The sequence below is a fragment of the Gallinula chloropus genome, assembly GCF_964237585.1.
Source record: "Gallinula chloropus genome assembly, chromosome: 12".
NCBI lineage: Eukaryota > Metazoa > Chordata > Aves > Gruiformes > Rallidae > Gallinula > Gallinula chloropus.
Window position 1 is genome coordinate 22400471 of NC_140097.1, and position 13296 is coordinate 22413766.

Here is a 13296-nt window from a genome sequence, read left to right on the forward strand (position 1 = left end):
CAGTGGAAGCTTCACCACCAGCTAGACCAGGTGTAGCCCAAAGGCAAGTGTGTAACCCCTCAGAGGAGCAAGGCTTGCATGCACCCCTCCAGAACAGGTTCCAGACGTGGCAGTTGGCAGCCAGAGGTGCATGAAGTGCCTGCACACAGCCACCACCACAAATCTGGGTTTCCTTGGCTTTTACAACTGCTTCAAGGGTCAATACACAATTAGCACTCACACAGCAGCTGTTAAAGACACCACTAAAACCAGGAAGCAATTCCACAGCCAGGGTGCCAGACTAAAACACTACTGGGTAAGGGTGGGATACTGGGGAAATACATCATTCCGTGACACAGGAGAACTTGGCAGCTAAGCCTAAACCACATTAGATTTGGACAATTTAACAGCAGCAAGTGGAAAGCAGGAAGAAATGGTTTTTGAGCCAATTTATACTGTGGCTGGAAACTCACACTGCAGATATTGCCCCTGTTGAGCAGCTGGAAGTACCTTAAAGGACAGCAACAGGCTGCTCAGGTACTTAAGCACACCACTGATTTTAGCAATGCAGTTTCAGACAGGCCTGACCCACATCAAGACTTGGAAACAAGTTAACAATGCAGCACAGGCCCACAACAAAGTCACATTTTGCTTCATTGTTGCATTGTCCTGCTCTGCCCTGTGCTGGGGCCAGGTTTGGGCACCACAGGGACAGGAAGCTATCAGAGAGTGTCCAGAGGAGGGCAGTGAGGATGGGGAAGGGTCTGGAGGGGAAGGCTCCCAAGGAGAGGCTGAAGGCCCTGGGTTTGTCCAGAATGCAGAAGAGGAGGCTGAGGAGGGACTGTGGCTCTCTGCCGAGGGGCAGCGCTGATCTCTCTCCTCTCTGGGGACCAGGGACAGAACCCAAGGGAAGAGTGTGAAGCTGGGACAGGGAGGTTTAGGCTGGGTGTCAGGAAGAGGTTCTGTGCTGAGAGGGGGGTTGGGTGCTGGCACAGGCTCCCCAGGGAAGGGGTCACAGCCCCGAGCTGGGCTGAGGGCAGGAAGTGTCTGGATGATGCGCTCAGTCCCTTGCTCTGACCTGGCTGGGCCTGTGTGGAGCCAGGAGTGGGACTCCACGGGCCTTACAGGTCCCTTCTGGCTCAGGAGATGCTGGGGTTTCCATTAGATTGTGTTTCCTGTCAGAGAACTGGGAGCAAGCAAGAGTCTGGAAGAATAACTGAAGGAATAACCTGTAAACATTGCATTATGAGAGCTCAGGGAGCTCGGGCAAGCTCACAGCTGAGGGAGCTCACAGAGCCCTTGACCTGACTACACAGGGAGAGTACACTTGTGAGGACCCCACATTTGAAGTCAGACTGGTTTGGGTTGGAGGGGATGTTAAAGCCCATCCAGTTCCAACCCCTGGCCACAGGCAGGGACACCCTCCCACCCCCAGCCCAGGGTGCCCCTGGCCTTGAACCCTGCCAGGGATCCAGGGGCAGCCTCAGCCTCTCTGGGCACCCTGTGCCAAGCCCCCCAAACTCAGAGAAGACTCTCTTCCTGGTACCTGATCTAATTTCCTCTCTTTAAAGCCATTTCTCCCTTGTCCTGTCCCTCCCTGCCCTTGTCACCAGTCCCTCTCCAGCTTCCCTGTAGCCCCTTCAGGGACTGGAAGGCCCCTATAAGGTCTCCCCACAGCCTTCTCTTCTCCAGGCTGAACCAGCCCAATTCTCTCAGCCTGTCTCCATAGCAGAGGTGCTCCAGCCCTCTCAGCATCTTCATGGCCTTTTCTGGACTTGCTCCAACAGCTCCTTATCTGTCTTACACTGGGCATGCCCAAGCTGGACACAGCACTGCAGGGCATCTCATCAGAACAGAGGGGGAGAATCCTCTCTCAGCTTGCAGGTCATCCTGCTTCCAATGCAGCTCAGGATACCATTAACCTTCTGGGCTGCAAACACACATTGCCAGCTCATGTTAGGAAAGGGGTAGAAAACCCCTGTTCCAGTAATGGTGTCACCACCAGTGCCTAACAGCCAGATGAGATGATCAAAGTGTTCCCATCTATATGCAAAGAGCAAAAGCACAGCCCTCTGCTGTTGCACTGCTGCTGTATTACATTCTCAAGCCCACAGACTGTTTCTGCTCCTCAGCAACCTCTTTTGGGGACCATTTGTTTACTTTGTTACAGAACCCAGAGGACCTCTGTAACCTTACTAGCCTCTCTGCAGTCTGCATTTGCTTCAAGATGAGTAACTCCCACTGCTCTGGGATTGTCTCATCTTCCCCAGACAACCAGAACTCTACTCCTTAAACATCACTACACTTTCACTGCCTTTCTCTGTCAAGGGAAACCAGAGAACATCCACTGAGCACCTGCAAGTTCCTTCACTGCCTTCTAAGTAAAAGGACACACAGCCAGAAACCATTTAAAAAGCAATTCTAATTACATAAAGTCAGGAGGACCAACAGCTTTAATTTAGAAATCAATTTTTGTCTCTCAACTTATGAGGGTAACAGAAATCCACTCTAAACTATTTGACTACTCCACCTTCTCTGCCCAGCATTCAGCTGTGGGGATGTCACAGCAGGAGCTGACAGTGTCCCATGCAGGTGGCAGGACAAACAATACACCAAGCTCCAGCCCTGTATCTCTGATCAGTTTTCCTGGCACATCAGAAGTGGTCTCTATGAAAGGCCAAAAATATTGAGATTAATGAGCTATCACTACTGGAAACTGGGCTTGAAAACATATGGAATTACAAGATCCTGCAGCAGCCCTACACATCATTAACAGTGAAGGAAAGAGCAGCCCTGATCTGCACATATTCATTTTGAAGCCCAAGCAGGACAATCAAATTCCAAGAAGCTCACAGGGATGGGAAAGCACCCTTCCCCTATCCAGCTGACCAAACAGCAGCACTAATCAGCTTAAAAAGAACAGGCAGTGGGAGAAGATGCCATTTGTAAGGTAAGGGGGTTGGAAGGGACCCCCAGAGCCCATGGGGTCCAACCCCCTGGGGAGCTGCTGCTCCCCAGCTCATATTGCACAGGGCGGCATCCAGACGGGGCTGGAATCTCTCCAGAGATGGAGACTCCACACCCCCTGGGCAGCCTGTCCCAGGGCTCCCTCACCCTCACTGGGGAAAAGTTCTTCCCCATGGTGCTGTGGAACTTCCTATGCTCCAACTTGCAGCCATTGCCCCTTGTCCTGTCTCCACAGACACTGAAAAGGGGCTGCCCATTTCCCCCTGCCCACACTCCAGATATTGATAGACATTAATAAAGGGACCCCCTTAGTCTTCTTCTCTCCAGGCTGAACAGCCCCAGCTCACTCAGCCTTTCCTCACAGGGGAGATGCTCCAGGCCCTTCATCATCTCCATAGCCTCCTCTGGACTCTCTCCAGGAGATCCCTGTCTTTTTTATCCCATGGAGCCCAGAACTGGACACAACACTCCAGGTGGGGCCTGACCAGGGCAGAGCAGAGGGGGAGGATCCCCTCTTTCAACCTGCTGGCCACACTCCCCTTGATCTCACAGGCACACCTGCAACATGGGACAGCTCCAGCACTGGGGTGTTTTTGCTTTTTGATGGTGGGCAGAGGGGGAGAAATCAGAGCAGAGGTGTCTCTCACCAGTATGTGAGGATCTGTCTCAGAGCTAACTCCAAGCAAAGCATGATGTTTGGTGAAAAAGCAGTTCCAGAGGCAGACCAGAGCCAGTGCCTTTCTGGAAAAGCAGCAGGTGATGGAAAAAATAAGTCCTTGGACTTCAGAGCAATTTGTTATTGTTAGGTGGAAAGATAGGGCTTGTCTGAGATGGTAACTTGCCTTGATAATGCTGAAGAAGTCTATTCATCCTAACGTCCCACACCTTCACCGTGCTGTCCGTGCCAGCCGCAGCGATGCACGTGCCACCGGGGTGAAAGTCCACGTGATTCACAAACCTGCAAGCACAGGCAGACCCAGCAGCTTACAGTCACCTCTTGGGAAAGGTCTTGGCAAGAAGGGAAGGGACATCAGGATGCACTGAACGTCAGGGTAACAAGGAGATAAAGTGAGAGTCTGTATGGCTGAATTTCTCCCAGGACCTTGCTTGTGACTGTGAGTGGATTGTAGGAGTATTCCAAGCATGCAGTCTGTCCCATGCTGCATTACAGGTGTGGGAGCTGGAGACACAAGCCTCTGGGAATTTGATAGATCCAACTGTCACAACACCATTCTCAAGTGTTCACTTAATGTTTGCATAATACATGTCTTGTATTAAATTCACTGGATTGCCAGAGTGGTGTGTACAAGACTGAACAGCTGCTTTTCTGCTATGACACTGAACTAATTTTAAGGTAGGACTTACTGAATCAGTACCTGGACTTGTGTGCTGGCACTCAGAGGGTAGCAAGGCCAGGACCAAATTACTTTCTGGACCTGTATGAAACCAGTTTTTATTCTGAACACATTAAAACCTGCAAAAACTTCTACTGAAGAGCATCTTGTACACACCAATCCACACAAACAGGATAAAATTAATTATCCTTTAAGTATACTTGTAACAAATGCTGAGGAAGTCAGGATATTTCAAGAATATCACTTGTGCAAGTGGCCTTTCATGAGCAATGGAAAAAATAATGTGTTCTGGATTTGGTTTGATATTGTATATTACTTGGAAACATCACAAATCTGCACTTAGAACTTCAACGAAGCGAGAAATCAGAAAGGTTCCAGCCTCAGCTCTCCAAGGACATGTTTCTGGACATAGTAACTTTTGCTGTGGCTCAATATTCTCCATGAAAGAGACACCCAATTCAACAGGTTTTTTTCTGAATACAGTGTTTTTTGGAATAACCTTGCTACTCAAAAATTTGAGGATGAAGCAAAGCATTTGAGCCTCAATCTGCCAGTACACTGTTGCTCTTTTAATTTACTTCAAACTCAGAGGAAAATAATACAGCTAAACACAGCTAGAAGAATTTAAGCTTCTCCAAAAATAAGTCTGCATAAAAAAAACTGAGGCTCAAAGAGTTGGACAGTTACTGAAATATAAACCCTTGAGGTTCTAATCTTGAGAATTCACAAAAAGGTGAAAGCAATTCTGGAAGCTCCCTCTGAATCTCATTCTCTGCTGGCTGCTTTTGTAATAGGAGCTGAGGGTTTTTTTAAGAGGTAGAAATGATTGCCAGGACAGGGACCTCTAACTGCAGTCACAAACCCAGGGTACATCCACCAGATTTCCCAGTTCCAGAAGCCACAAGGCGGCCGGTGCTCGTGCACCGCGGGTACTCACCCCCCGTGCTCACAGAAGGAGTGTATACATTCCCGGCTGGTTTTGTCCCACAGCTTGACAGTTTTATCATCACTGGCTGACACTATCAATCGTCCATCAGGAGAGAATCTAAGGGAAGAATTACAGCAATTAGGAAATACCCCAAAACACAAGGCAGACAGTGTCCACTGGCTCTGGCCGGCTGTCAAGGTGTGGAGACAGACACACCTCACACCTCACGAGGTCACACTGGCATCAGCAAGACTAAAAATCCAATCACTACATTGAGGGGAAAGAAAAAAGCCCACCATAAGTCCTCAAACTATCCCCAAGTCCATAAGTGCATAAAATAACCCTCAGGGAAGTCTTGAGTCTGACTTAGCATGTCCTGACCTACCTGTTTCAGTTTAAGTGTATCTCCAGTTGTTCACTGCCGTGATTCAGAACTGCCTCAAGCAGCCACAGCAAGACAACAGCTGCAGCAGGAGAAGCTTCATCATTCAGCTGCCTCAGAAGAATATTATTAAGCTCCTATCTCAACATTTCCCACACAAGACCAAGCAGTCTCTCCAGAGGTGTACATTTTCCAGGATCACACATAGCAGAACACCATTCCTTCTGCCTCACTGCAGGCACCTGCTGCTGCCACCCCACACTCCAGAGCAGTGAGCTCTGCACCAACAGAGGAGCTGTGGCTTTAAGCCTCGTGCACATACACAGACAAACCTCCCAGAACATCTCAGATGGACACCTGAAACATCCCATCTGAGAGTTATCTGGGAATACAAAAGAGGGCTCAGAGATGCTGAGGGGACTAGAACATCTCTTACAAGGACAGGCTGAGGGACTCAGGACTTTTTAGCCTAGAGAAAGCTGAGGGGGGATCTTATCAATGCTGATAAATCTTTGAGGGTGAGGTCAGGAAGATTGGTCAGTCTGTGTTCAGTGGTGCCCAGGGACAGGGCAAGAGGTGACAGGCACAGATTGGAATATAGGAAGTTTTATCCAAACATGGGGAGCAACATCTTTCTTGGGAGGTGGCAGAACCCTGGGCCAGGCTGCCCAGAGAGGCTGGGGAGTCTCCACCTCTGGAAACACTCAAACCCTGTGATCCTGGATGCTGCCCTGTGCAGCCTGCTCGAGGGGACCCTCCTCTGGGGGGGTGGGACTGGATGATCTCCAGAGGCCCCTCCAACCTCCATCATTCTGAGGGTCTGCAAAGTAATTTTTTCACTATAGCAACACTTTCAGCATGTTGGTGATGTTCTTAACTAGCTGCATGACAAGGCTAAGAGTAACTAAACTGAAAGTACCACAGACCTCTCACTGTCCTTCTGCCAGCCACTTCAGGATGCAGATGACTCAACACCAGGTAAGAACAAAACACAGAACCAACCACTAAGCAGGAAAGTCTCCACCTGACAAAAGATCACTGAAGAAGCAAAGTAGACACATAAATACTATCCAAAGGGATCTCCCTGCAGGTTAGAGAGATTTTTCCAGTTTCAAAACTCACCTGAACAGAAAGGTGTTACACAAGATCACAGAATCACACAAGGTTGGAAAAGACCTTTAAGATCATCAAGTCCAACCATAACCTTAAGTACCTCATCTAACCTTTTTTAAACACACCCAGGTGTGGGGACTCAGCCGCCTCCCTGGGCAGCCTGTTCCAGGCCCTGACAACTCTGCCAGGGAAGAACTTTGCCCTCCCATCTGCTCTGACCCTGCCCTGGCACAGCTTGAGCCCATTGCCCCTTGTCCCATCTCCTGTCCCCTGGCTGAAGAGACCATCGCCCACCTCTCTGCACCCTCCTGGCAGGGCAGTGGAGGTGGGGAGAAGGTCTCCCCTCAGCCTCCTCTTCTCCAGGCTGAACACCCCCAGCTCCCTCAGCTGCTCCTCAGAGGATTTGCCCTCCAGCCCCTTCCCCAGCCTGGTTGCCCTTCTCTGCACTCGCTCCAGGACCTCCATGTCCTTCTTATGGTGAGGAGCCCAGAACTGGACCCAGTACTCGAGGTGCAGCCTCACCAGTGCCCAGTACAGGGGCACAATCCCCTCCCCAGACCTACTGGCCACACTGTGTCTAACACAAGCCAGTATGCTGTTGGTTTTCCAGCTGCCTGGGCACACTGGCTTGTATCAAAGATGCACAGGTCCCTGCTTTTGGGGAGAAGCTCCTGATTCTGTCTGTCAGAAAGCTGCACTTACCTGGCACAGCGAACCCAGTTGATGTGCTGGCTAAGGGAGAACAGGAACTTCTGCCTGTGAACCGTCCACACTTTCACTGTCTTGTCATCAGAAGCTGTAACTAAGGACTGGCCATCGCTGGAGAAATGAACACTTCTGACAGTTGCTGTGTGAGCCTTGAACACAGTAGATTCTCCTTTGCTGTAGAGAAGGAAAGAGCACTTTAAAACTGCACAGCAGGGAAGCAAGCACATCATATACCTGAACACACAAAGCTTGTGGGTGCTGAGCAGTGCAAGGAACCACCACTTTGATGGGAGCTGCATATGCTTACATAGGAAGAAAAGGTTGATCCATCCCAAACCCACTGAGTTATACAGAACACGTATACGTTATACAGAACACAGTGCTCTCCTGCCTGTGCTCCATGTCCATTCAGCGCTACCACTTCAAGTGACATGTCACAGACAACAGAAGTCACGGTGTCTCAGCCTGTGACCACCAAGCCCTGACAGGCATCCAGGAGCCAGAGCAACAAAGCCCTCTGGCTCAGAAACAGAAGCCTCATAATTAGGCAAAGGTACTGAAAGTAAATGTTAGTGAATCAAGCACAACCTCACAGAAGAGTCAATGCACAACCCAAAGCAGCCTTGAGAACACAGAGTTAATAGTTTTAGACCAAGAAATACAAGTTAAAGGCACCCAAGTATGTTGTGTACTGCAGGAAGCCTGCAAGCTAGTAATGTGTTCTCTGTGCAGGGTGGGGGCATCACCATGGCTAAACCCCAACCTGCGTTCCAGGGGAGGAAAAACCCAACAGCTCACCATGGATGAGTTGCATTAGTGACATATTATACTGGAATAGGAAATCAATACTGGCTTTAAGATTTGGAAAGGATTCTTGTTTTGTTCCCAGTGCAATTTCAAGACCAAATTACCTCTCCTCTGTTACAGGTGTCACATAATGGTTCATCATTCGGTTTCTCACAGCATTCTGACTGAGAAACTGGCTGCCACTGGCCTGGACAGAGGGACCCTCAGCTGGGTTAAAAACTGGCTGGATGGCCGGGCCCAAAGGGGGGTGGTGACTGGAGCCAAATCCAGCTGAGGCCGGTCACGAGTGGCGTCCCCCAGGGCTCAGTCCTGGGTCCAGTTCTGTTCAACATCTTTATCAGTGACCTGGATGAAGGGATTGGATGCTCCCTTAGTCAGTTTGCAGATGACACTAAACTGGGAGGAAGTGTTGATCTGCCTGAGGGTAGGGAGGCTCTTCAGAGGGATCTGGACAGGCTGGACCGATGGGCTGAGACCAATGGGATGAGGTTTAACAAGGCCAAGTGCAGAGTGCTGCACATGGGACAGAACAACCCCCCCTGCAGCACTACAGGCTGGGGGAGACTGGCTGGAGAGCTGTCCGGAAGAGAAGGAGCTGGGGGTACTTCTCTCAGTTGGGTGGCTGCAGGCTGAATATGAGCCAGCAGTGTGCCCAGGCAGCCAAGAAGGCCAATGGCATCCTGGCTTGTATCAAAACAAGTGTGGCCAGTAGGTCTAGGGAGGTAATTGTGCCCCTGTACTCAGCATTGGTGAGGCTGCACCTTGAGTACTGTGTGCAGTTCTGGGCTCCTCACCATAAAAAGGACATGGAGGTCCTTGAGCAAGTGCAGAGAAGGGCAACCAGGCTGGGGAAGGGGCTGGAGGGCAAATCCTATGAGGAGCAGCTGAGGGAACTGGGGATGTTTAGCCTGGAGAAGAGGAGGCTGAGGGGAGACCTTATCACCACCTACAACTACCTGAAGGGAGGTTGTAGAGAGGTGGGCGATGGTCTCTTCAGCCAGGGGACAGGAGATGGGACAAGGGGAAATGACATGAAGCTGTGCCAGGGCAGTGTTAGATTGGATATTAGAAAAAAATATTTACTGAAAGAGTTGTCAGGGCTGGAACAGGCTGCCCAGGGAGGGGTTTGAGTCACCATCCCTGGATGTGTTCAAAAAAAGGGTAGATGAGGTACTTAGGGATCTGGTTTAGCTTAGGATGGGAATGGTTGGACTCGATCTTCAAAGGTCTCTAACCTTGTGATTCTGTTCTGTTCATTCCCTCAAAGAGACCCCAGTTCCATAGCTGGAGAAGCACTATCAAGAAGGAAGGAGAATTCCCAAACCACAGTTAATACACAAGACACAGGGAAGGGAAGAGCTACTTACACAGTGGGAACCCACAAACGGACCGTCTTGTCTCGAGAGCCCGAGGCCACCAGGTGACCAGAAGGTGAGAACTGAACACACATCACGGCATCTTTGTGGCCCACGAAGCGATAGGCTCTCATCTGAGGTCTCATACTCCAGATCATCAGGGTGGAATCCATGGAGCCACTTGCTGTGATACAGAGGGAAAAGAAAACCCCACAAAACCAAGATTCACATTAGCTCTCTCAGTGAGACTCAACACACCAGCACAGCGCCCTGGAAGCTCCAGTTCATCACCCCTGAAGCCTCACCAGTGTGCTGCATGCTGTGTGTTCCATCAGCAGGTCAAGCAAAACAAAGCCTCCCGTGCTGGCCTGGCCTCACAGCTTATTTCCAAGAGTCAGGCTCTGCAACAGCACAAAGCCTGCAAAACCTCTTCCAAATAACCACAGAGGAAACACAGAGTGAATGAAGGTTCTCTCCTCACTCTTCTTGGGAAGCAGAGGCTGCTATCAGCTGCAGCAGGTTAAGTATCAAGAAACATGCTACAAATTGAGCAGAGAAGCCCTGTGTGTTGGTGACTTAAAGGTAACACAGTTACACCTCCCTCTGACACATCTCTCTTGTTGCAAAACGTTGATCAAAGTCAGTTCAGGAGCTTTTAAAAATATATAAAAAGAAAAACCCAAGCTTACAAAGCCCACCACACTGTGGGAAGCCTGAAGCACCAGGACCACAGCAAACATATGCCCACAGCAACTTAAGTCTCAAACAATGGCAGGAAATATATCCCTTCAAGTCAATTTTAATGCCCAAATGACAACTTGGTAGATTTTCCACTGGCAAATACAGGACATACATATCTTAACCTGCCAACAAACCCAAGCTGCACCTGCAGCTCTCTACCAGAGTGCCAAACGGGGCACATCACCAGGGAGACCATCAGTTCCTAGAGAAGAGGTGCAGTTTGATGCTCAGTTCTGACATGGCAGTACCACAGTTACAGCAAGACTTTGGTTGGTTAGTGTTATGGCAAAGCAGGAAGCAAATCACACTGGAAGTGTCCTTCCACTCCACAGTAAATTCAATGCAAAAAAACCCCAAGTCATCCCTCTTCCTGCTGTTGATTTGGGATTGATACATACTCAGTTCAAACAGCATCATTCATTATGCATGTTCCTTAGGGATGCTGTGTTTCCCCTTACATATTAGTTGGTTCAGTTGTTGGGTTTGTGTTTCATACTGACAACAGCTTTCCTTGGGGATATTAAATTTTAAGGGGAGAGGAGTATGTACAAGTAGACTGAGCACACAGCCTAGTGTTAAGAGATTTGAGCATTAGTCATAATGACACAAAGTCACTCTCTGGCAAGGATATTAAGCTGTAGCATCCCAGCTTCCCCAGGACCCATGTTAAAAAATGTAAGGAAATTAATGCTCCAACAACTCAATCATAGAATCACAGAATGGTCTGGGTTGGAAGGGACCTCAAGGATCACAGAGCTCCAACCCCCCCTGCCACAGGCAGGGCCACCAACCTCCAGGCCTGGAGCTACACAAGGTTGCCCAGGGCCCCATCCAACCTGGCCTTGAACACCCCCAGGGATGGGGCACCCACCCCCTCTCTGGGCAGCCTGTTCAGCCCCTCACCACTCTCTCTGCAAAGAACTTCCCCCTAATATCTAATTTAACCCTTCCCTCCTTTAGCTTCACTCCATCCCCCTTGTCCTGCCATTCTCTACCCTTTTAACAAGCTGATTCCCCTCCTGTTTCTCTGCTGCCTTCAGGGACACTGCTGGCTCATGGGGAGTTTCTCACCCACCCTGACACCCAGGTCCTTCTCAGCAGGGCTGCTCTCCAGGAGCTCTTCTCCCAGTCTGTTTCTATGTCTGGGATTCTTCCAGCCCAAGTGCAACACCTGACACTTCAGTGTTGAACCTCATTAGGTTTACCTGGGCCCACCTTTCCAGCCTGTCAAGATCCCTCTGGATCAATACAGCATTCCAGTATGGTACTGCTTATGTGTGATTTATTGGCAATCACTAGCACGCTTACTGAATTTGGCAAGCAGTCCTATGGAATAAAGGCTGAATCCTCTACATTTGTTTACATGGAGTAGCAAGGGCAGGGAGAAGTGGGGAACAAGAACTTTAACATCCCCTAAGAGCCAAGTACACATGAATGACCCAACAGTACCTGAAAAAGAAGCTCTCTCAGAGTTGGTTCCCTTTCTTACCTGACCTCACTTACTAAAGACACCAAGCAGAACCATTTCACAGTGCAGGTGAAGGCACCCACACCACCCCTGAAAGGCCACTCAAACCCAACTCCAAGTTACATTCAGAGCACTCCTGCTAGACAGAGCTCTGCTTCAGGGACACACAGGCAGAATCACAGGCACAGAGCAAAGCAAACACTTGCCCTGCAACCAAAGGCGCCAGAACCAGAGAGGAAAACACAGCAGACAACAGTAAGAACAGCAGCAGGGAGAGAAGGGGGCCAAGACAAGCTTATCCCTGTTCATTTCCTCACACCTCCCAGAGCACTGTGTAGGCTGCAAGATCCAGACCAGGATTATTACCTGCTAGACTGCTGCATTTCTGTTTGCTCACGCCTGCTGCGCTCACCGCCTACCAGATCTATCGCCTCAAACTATCATCCTCCTCTTCTCTGTGAGGCAAAGCAATGCCCACTGCACCCCACAGACCAAACAGCCTCTTCAGTGAGAGCCAAACCCCCTCCAGGTTCTGACTCAAGGCACAGGCAGAGGATTCCTGAACAGCCACGAGGACACAAGCCTTGGCATAAGCACAGGCAGTTGTCTAAAGGAGAGAAACAGAAGAGGGAGAAGAAAAAGTAAAGCAAGGTGAGGAACAGTAGGTGCCTCCAAAGCATGAGCAGGATGCACACCGCCTGCCACCCCTACAGTTCAACAACAGGATTGTTTTTTAGAGCACATCCAAGTGTTCATCCTGAGGGCCTCTGAAATCTCTTCACCACAAAAATGGGTTCTTTGCTCTTACAGAGCTCAGTACCCCCACTGCTCTCCCCGTTTAACTAAGCCAGAGAAGCTCTTTATAATCCGGCCATCCACACACAGAGACCCACATTACCCAGTTGTTTCTTATTGAGGCTGAAGTCCACACTGGTGACAGCATCTCGGTGCCCTTTGAAGTGTCTCTCCAGGGATGGAGGTTCCTAGGAGACAATAAAATTCTTACACTATAGATATAGAACCATCTTTGCACAATAGACCCATTTTATTTCAGTGACAAGCAAACCAAGCCACACACTCATCCCACAAAAGCCAGGCAGAAACAAGAACACCATGCAACACAAAATCTGAAATTCACACACATTAACAAGCTTCAGAGCAGGCAAGTTATTCAAGCAAATCCCATTTCCCACCACAGCCCCCAATCTCACACGAAGCATTCACACATCTTCACAGCTTGCCACTGGCACAGAGACCCCAGAGCTGGCTTTGGAACAGATCAGCCATGTCAGTGACCTCCTGAGCAGGCAGTTAAGCTCAACCTTGCTCTGACAGCTGCTCATCCCAGCTCAGGCACAGCCAAGAGGCTACTGCTCACACAGAAGGGCCAAGCTTATCAGACTGAACACACCTGTTGAAACAGACAGGTAGCAAGAGATAACAGAACTGCAGGAAGAGATACAGACCCACTGCCCTTCCCCCAGGCCTGGGGG

General features: G+C 49.7%; 1 protein-coding gene across 2 annotated transcripts in view; it reads right to left on the reverse strand.

Moving 5' to 3' along the window:
* The window catches only part of POC1A (POC1 centriolar protein A), a 51787-nt gene extending 38946 nt beyond the window's left edge, over nucleotides 1–12841 (reverse strand). The window contains exons 1-5 of one of the 2 annotated variants that reach the window (XM_084269850.1): nucleotides 12702–12841; nucleotides 9607–9778; nucleotides 7427–7606; nucleotides 5239–5346; nucleotides 3789–3904 (exon numbers count right to left, since the gene is read on the reverse strand). In XM_084269850.1, the coding sequence (XP_084125976.1) occupies nucleotides 3789–3904; nucleotides 5239–5346; nucleotides 7427–7606; nucleotides 9607–9767 (565 nt within the window). In that variant the 5' untranslated portion in view covers nucleotides 9768–9778; nucleotides 12702–12841. Of the gene's footprint in view, nucleotides 1–3788; nucleotides 3905–5238; nucleotides 5347–7426; nucleotides 7607–9606; nucleotides 9779–12701 lie in introns of those variants that run through there. The other variant, XM_084269851.1, reaches the window with a different exon arrangement.
* Nucleotides 12842–13296: the final 455 nt, after the last annotated feature.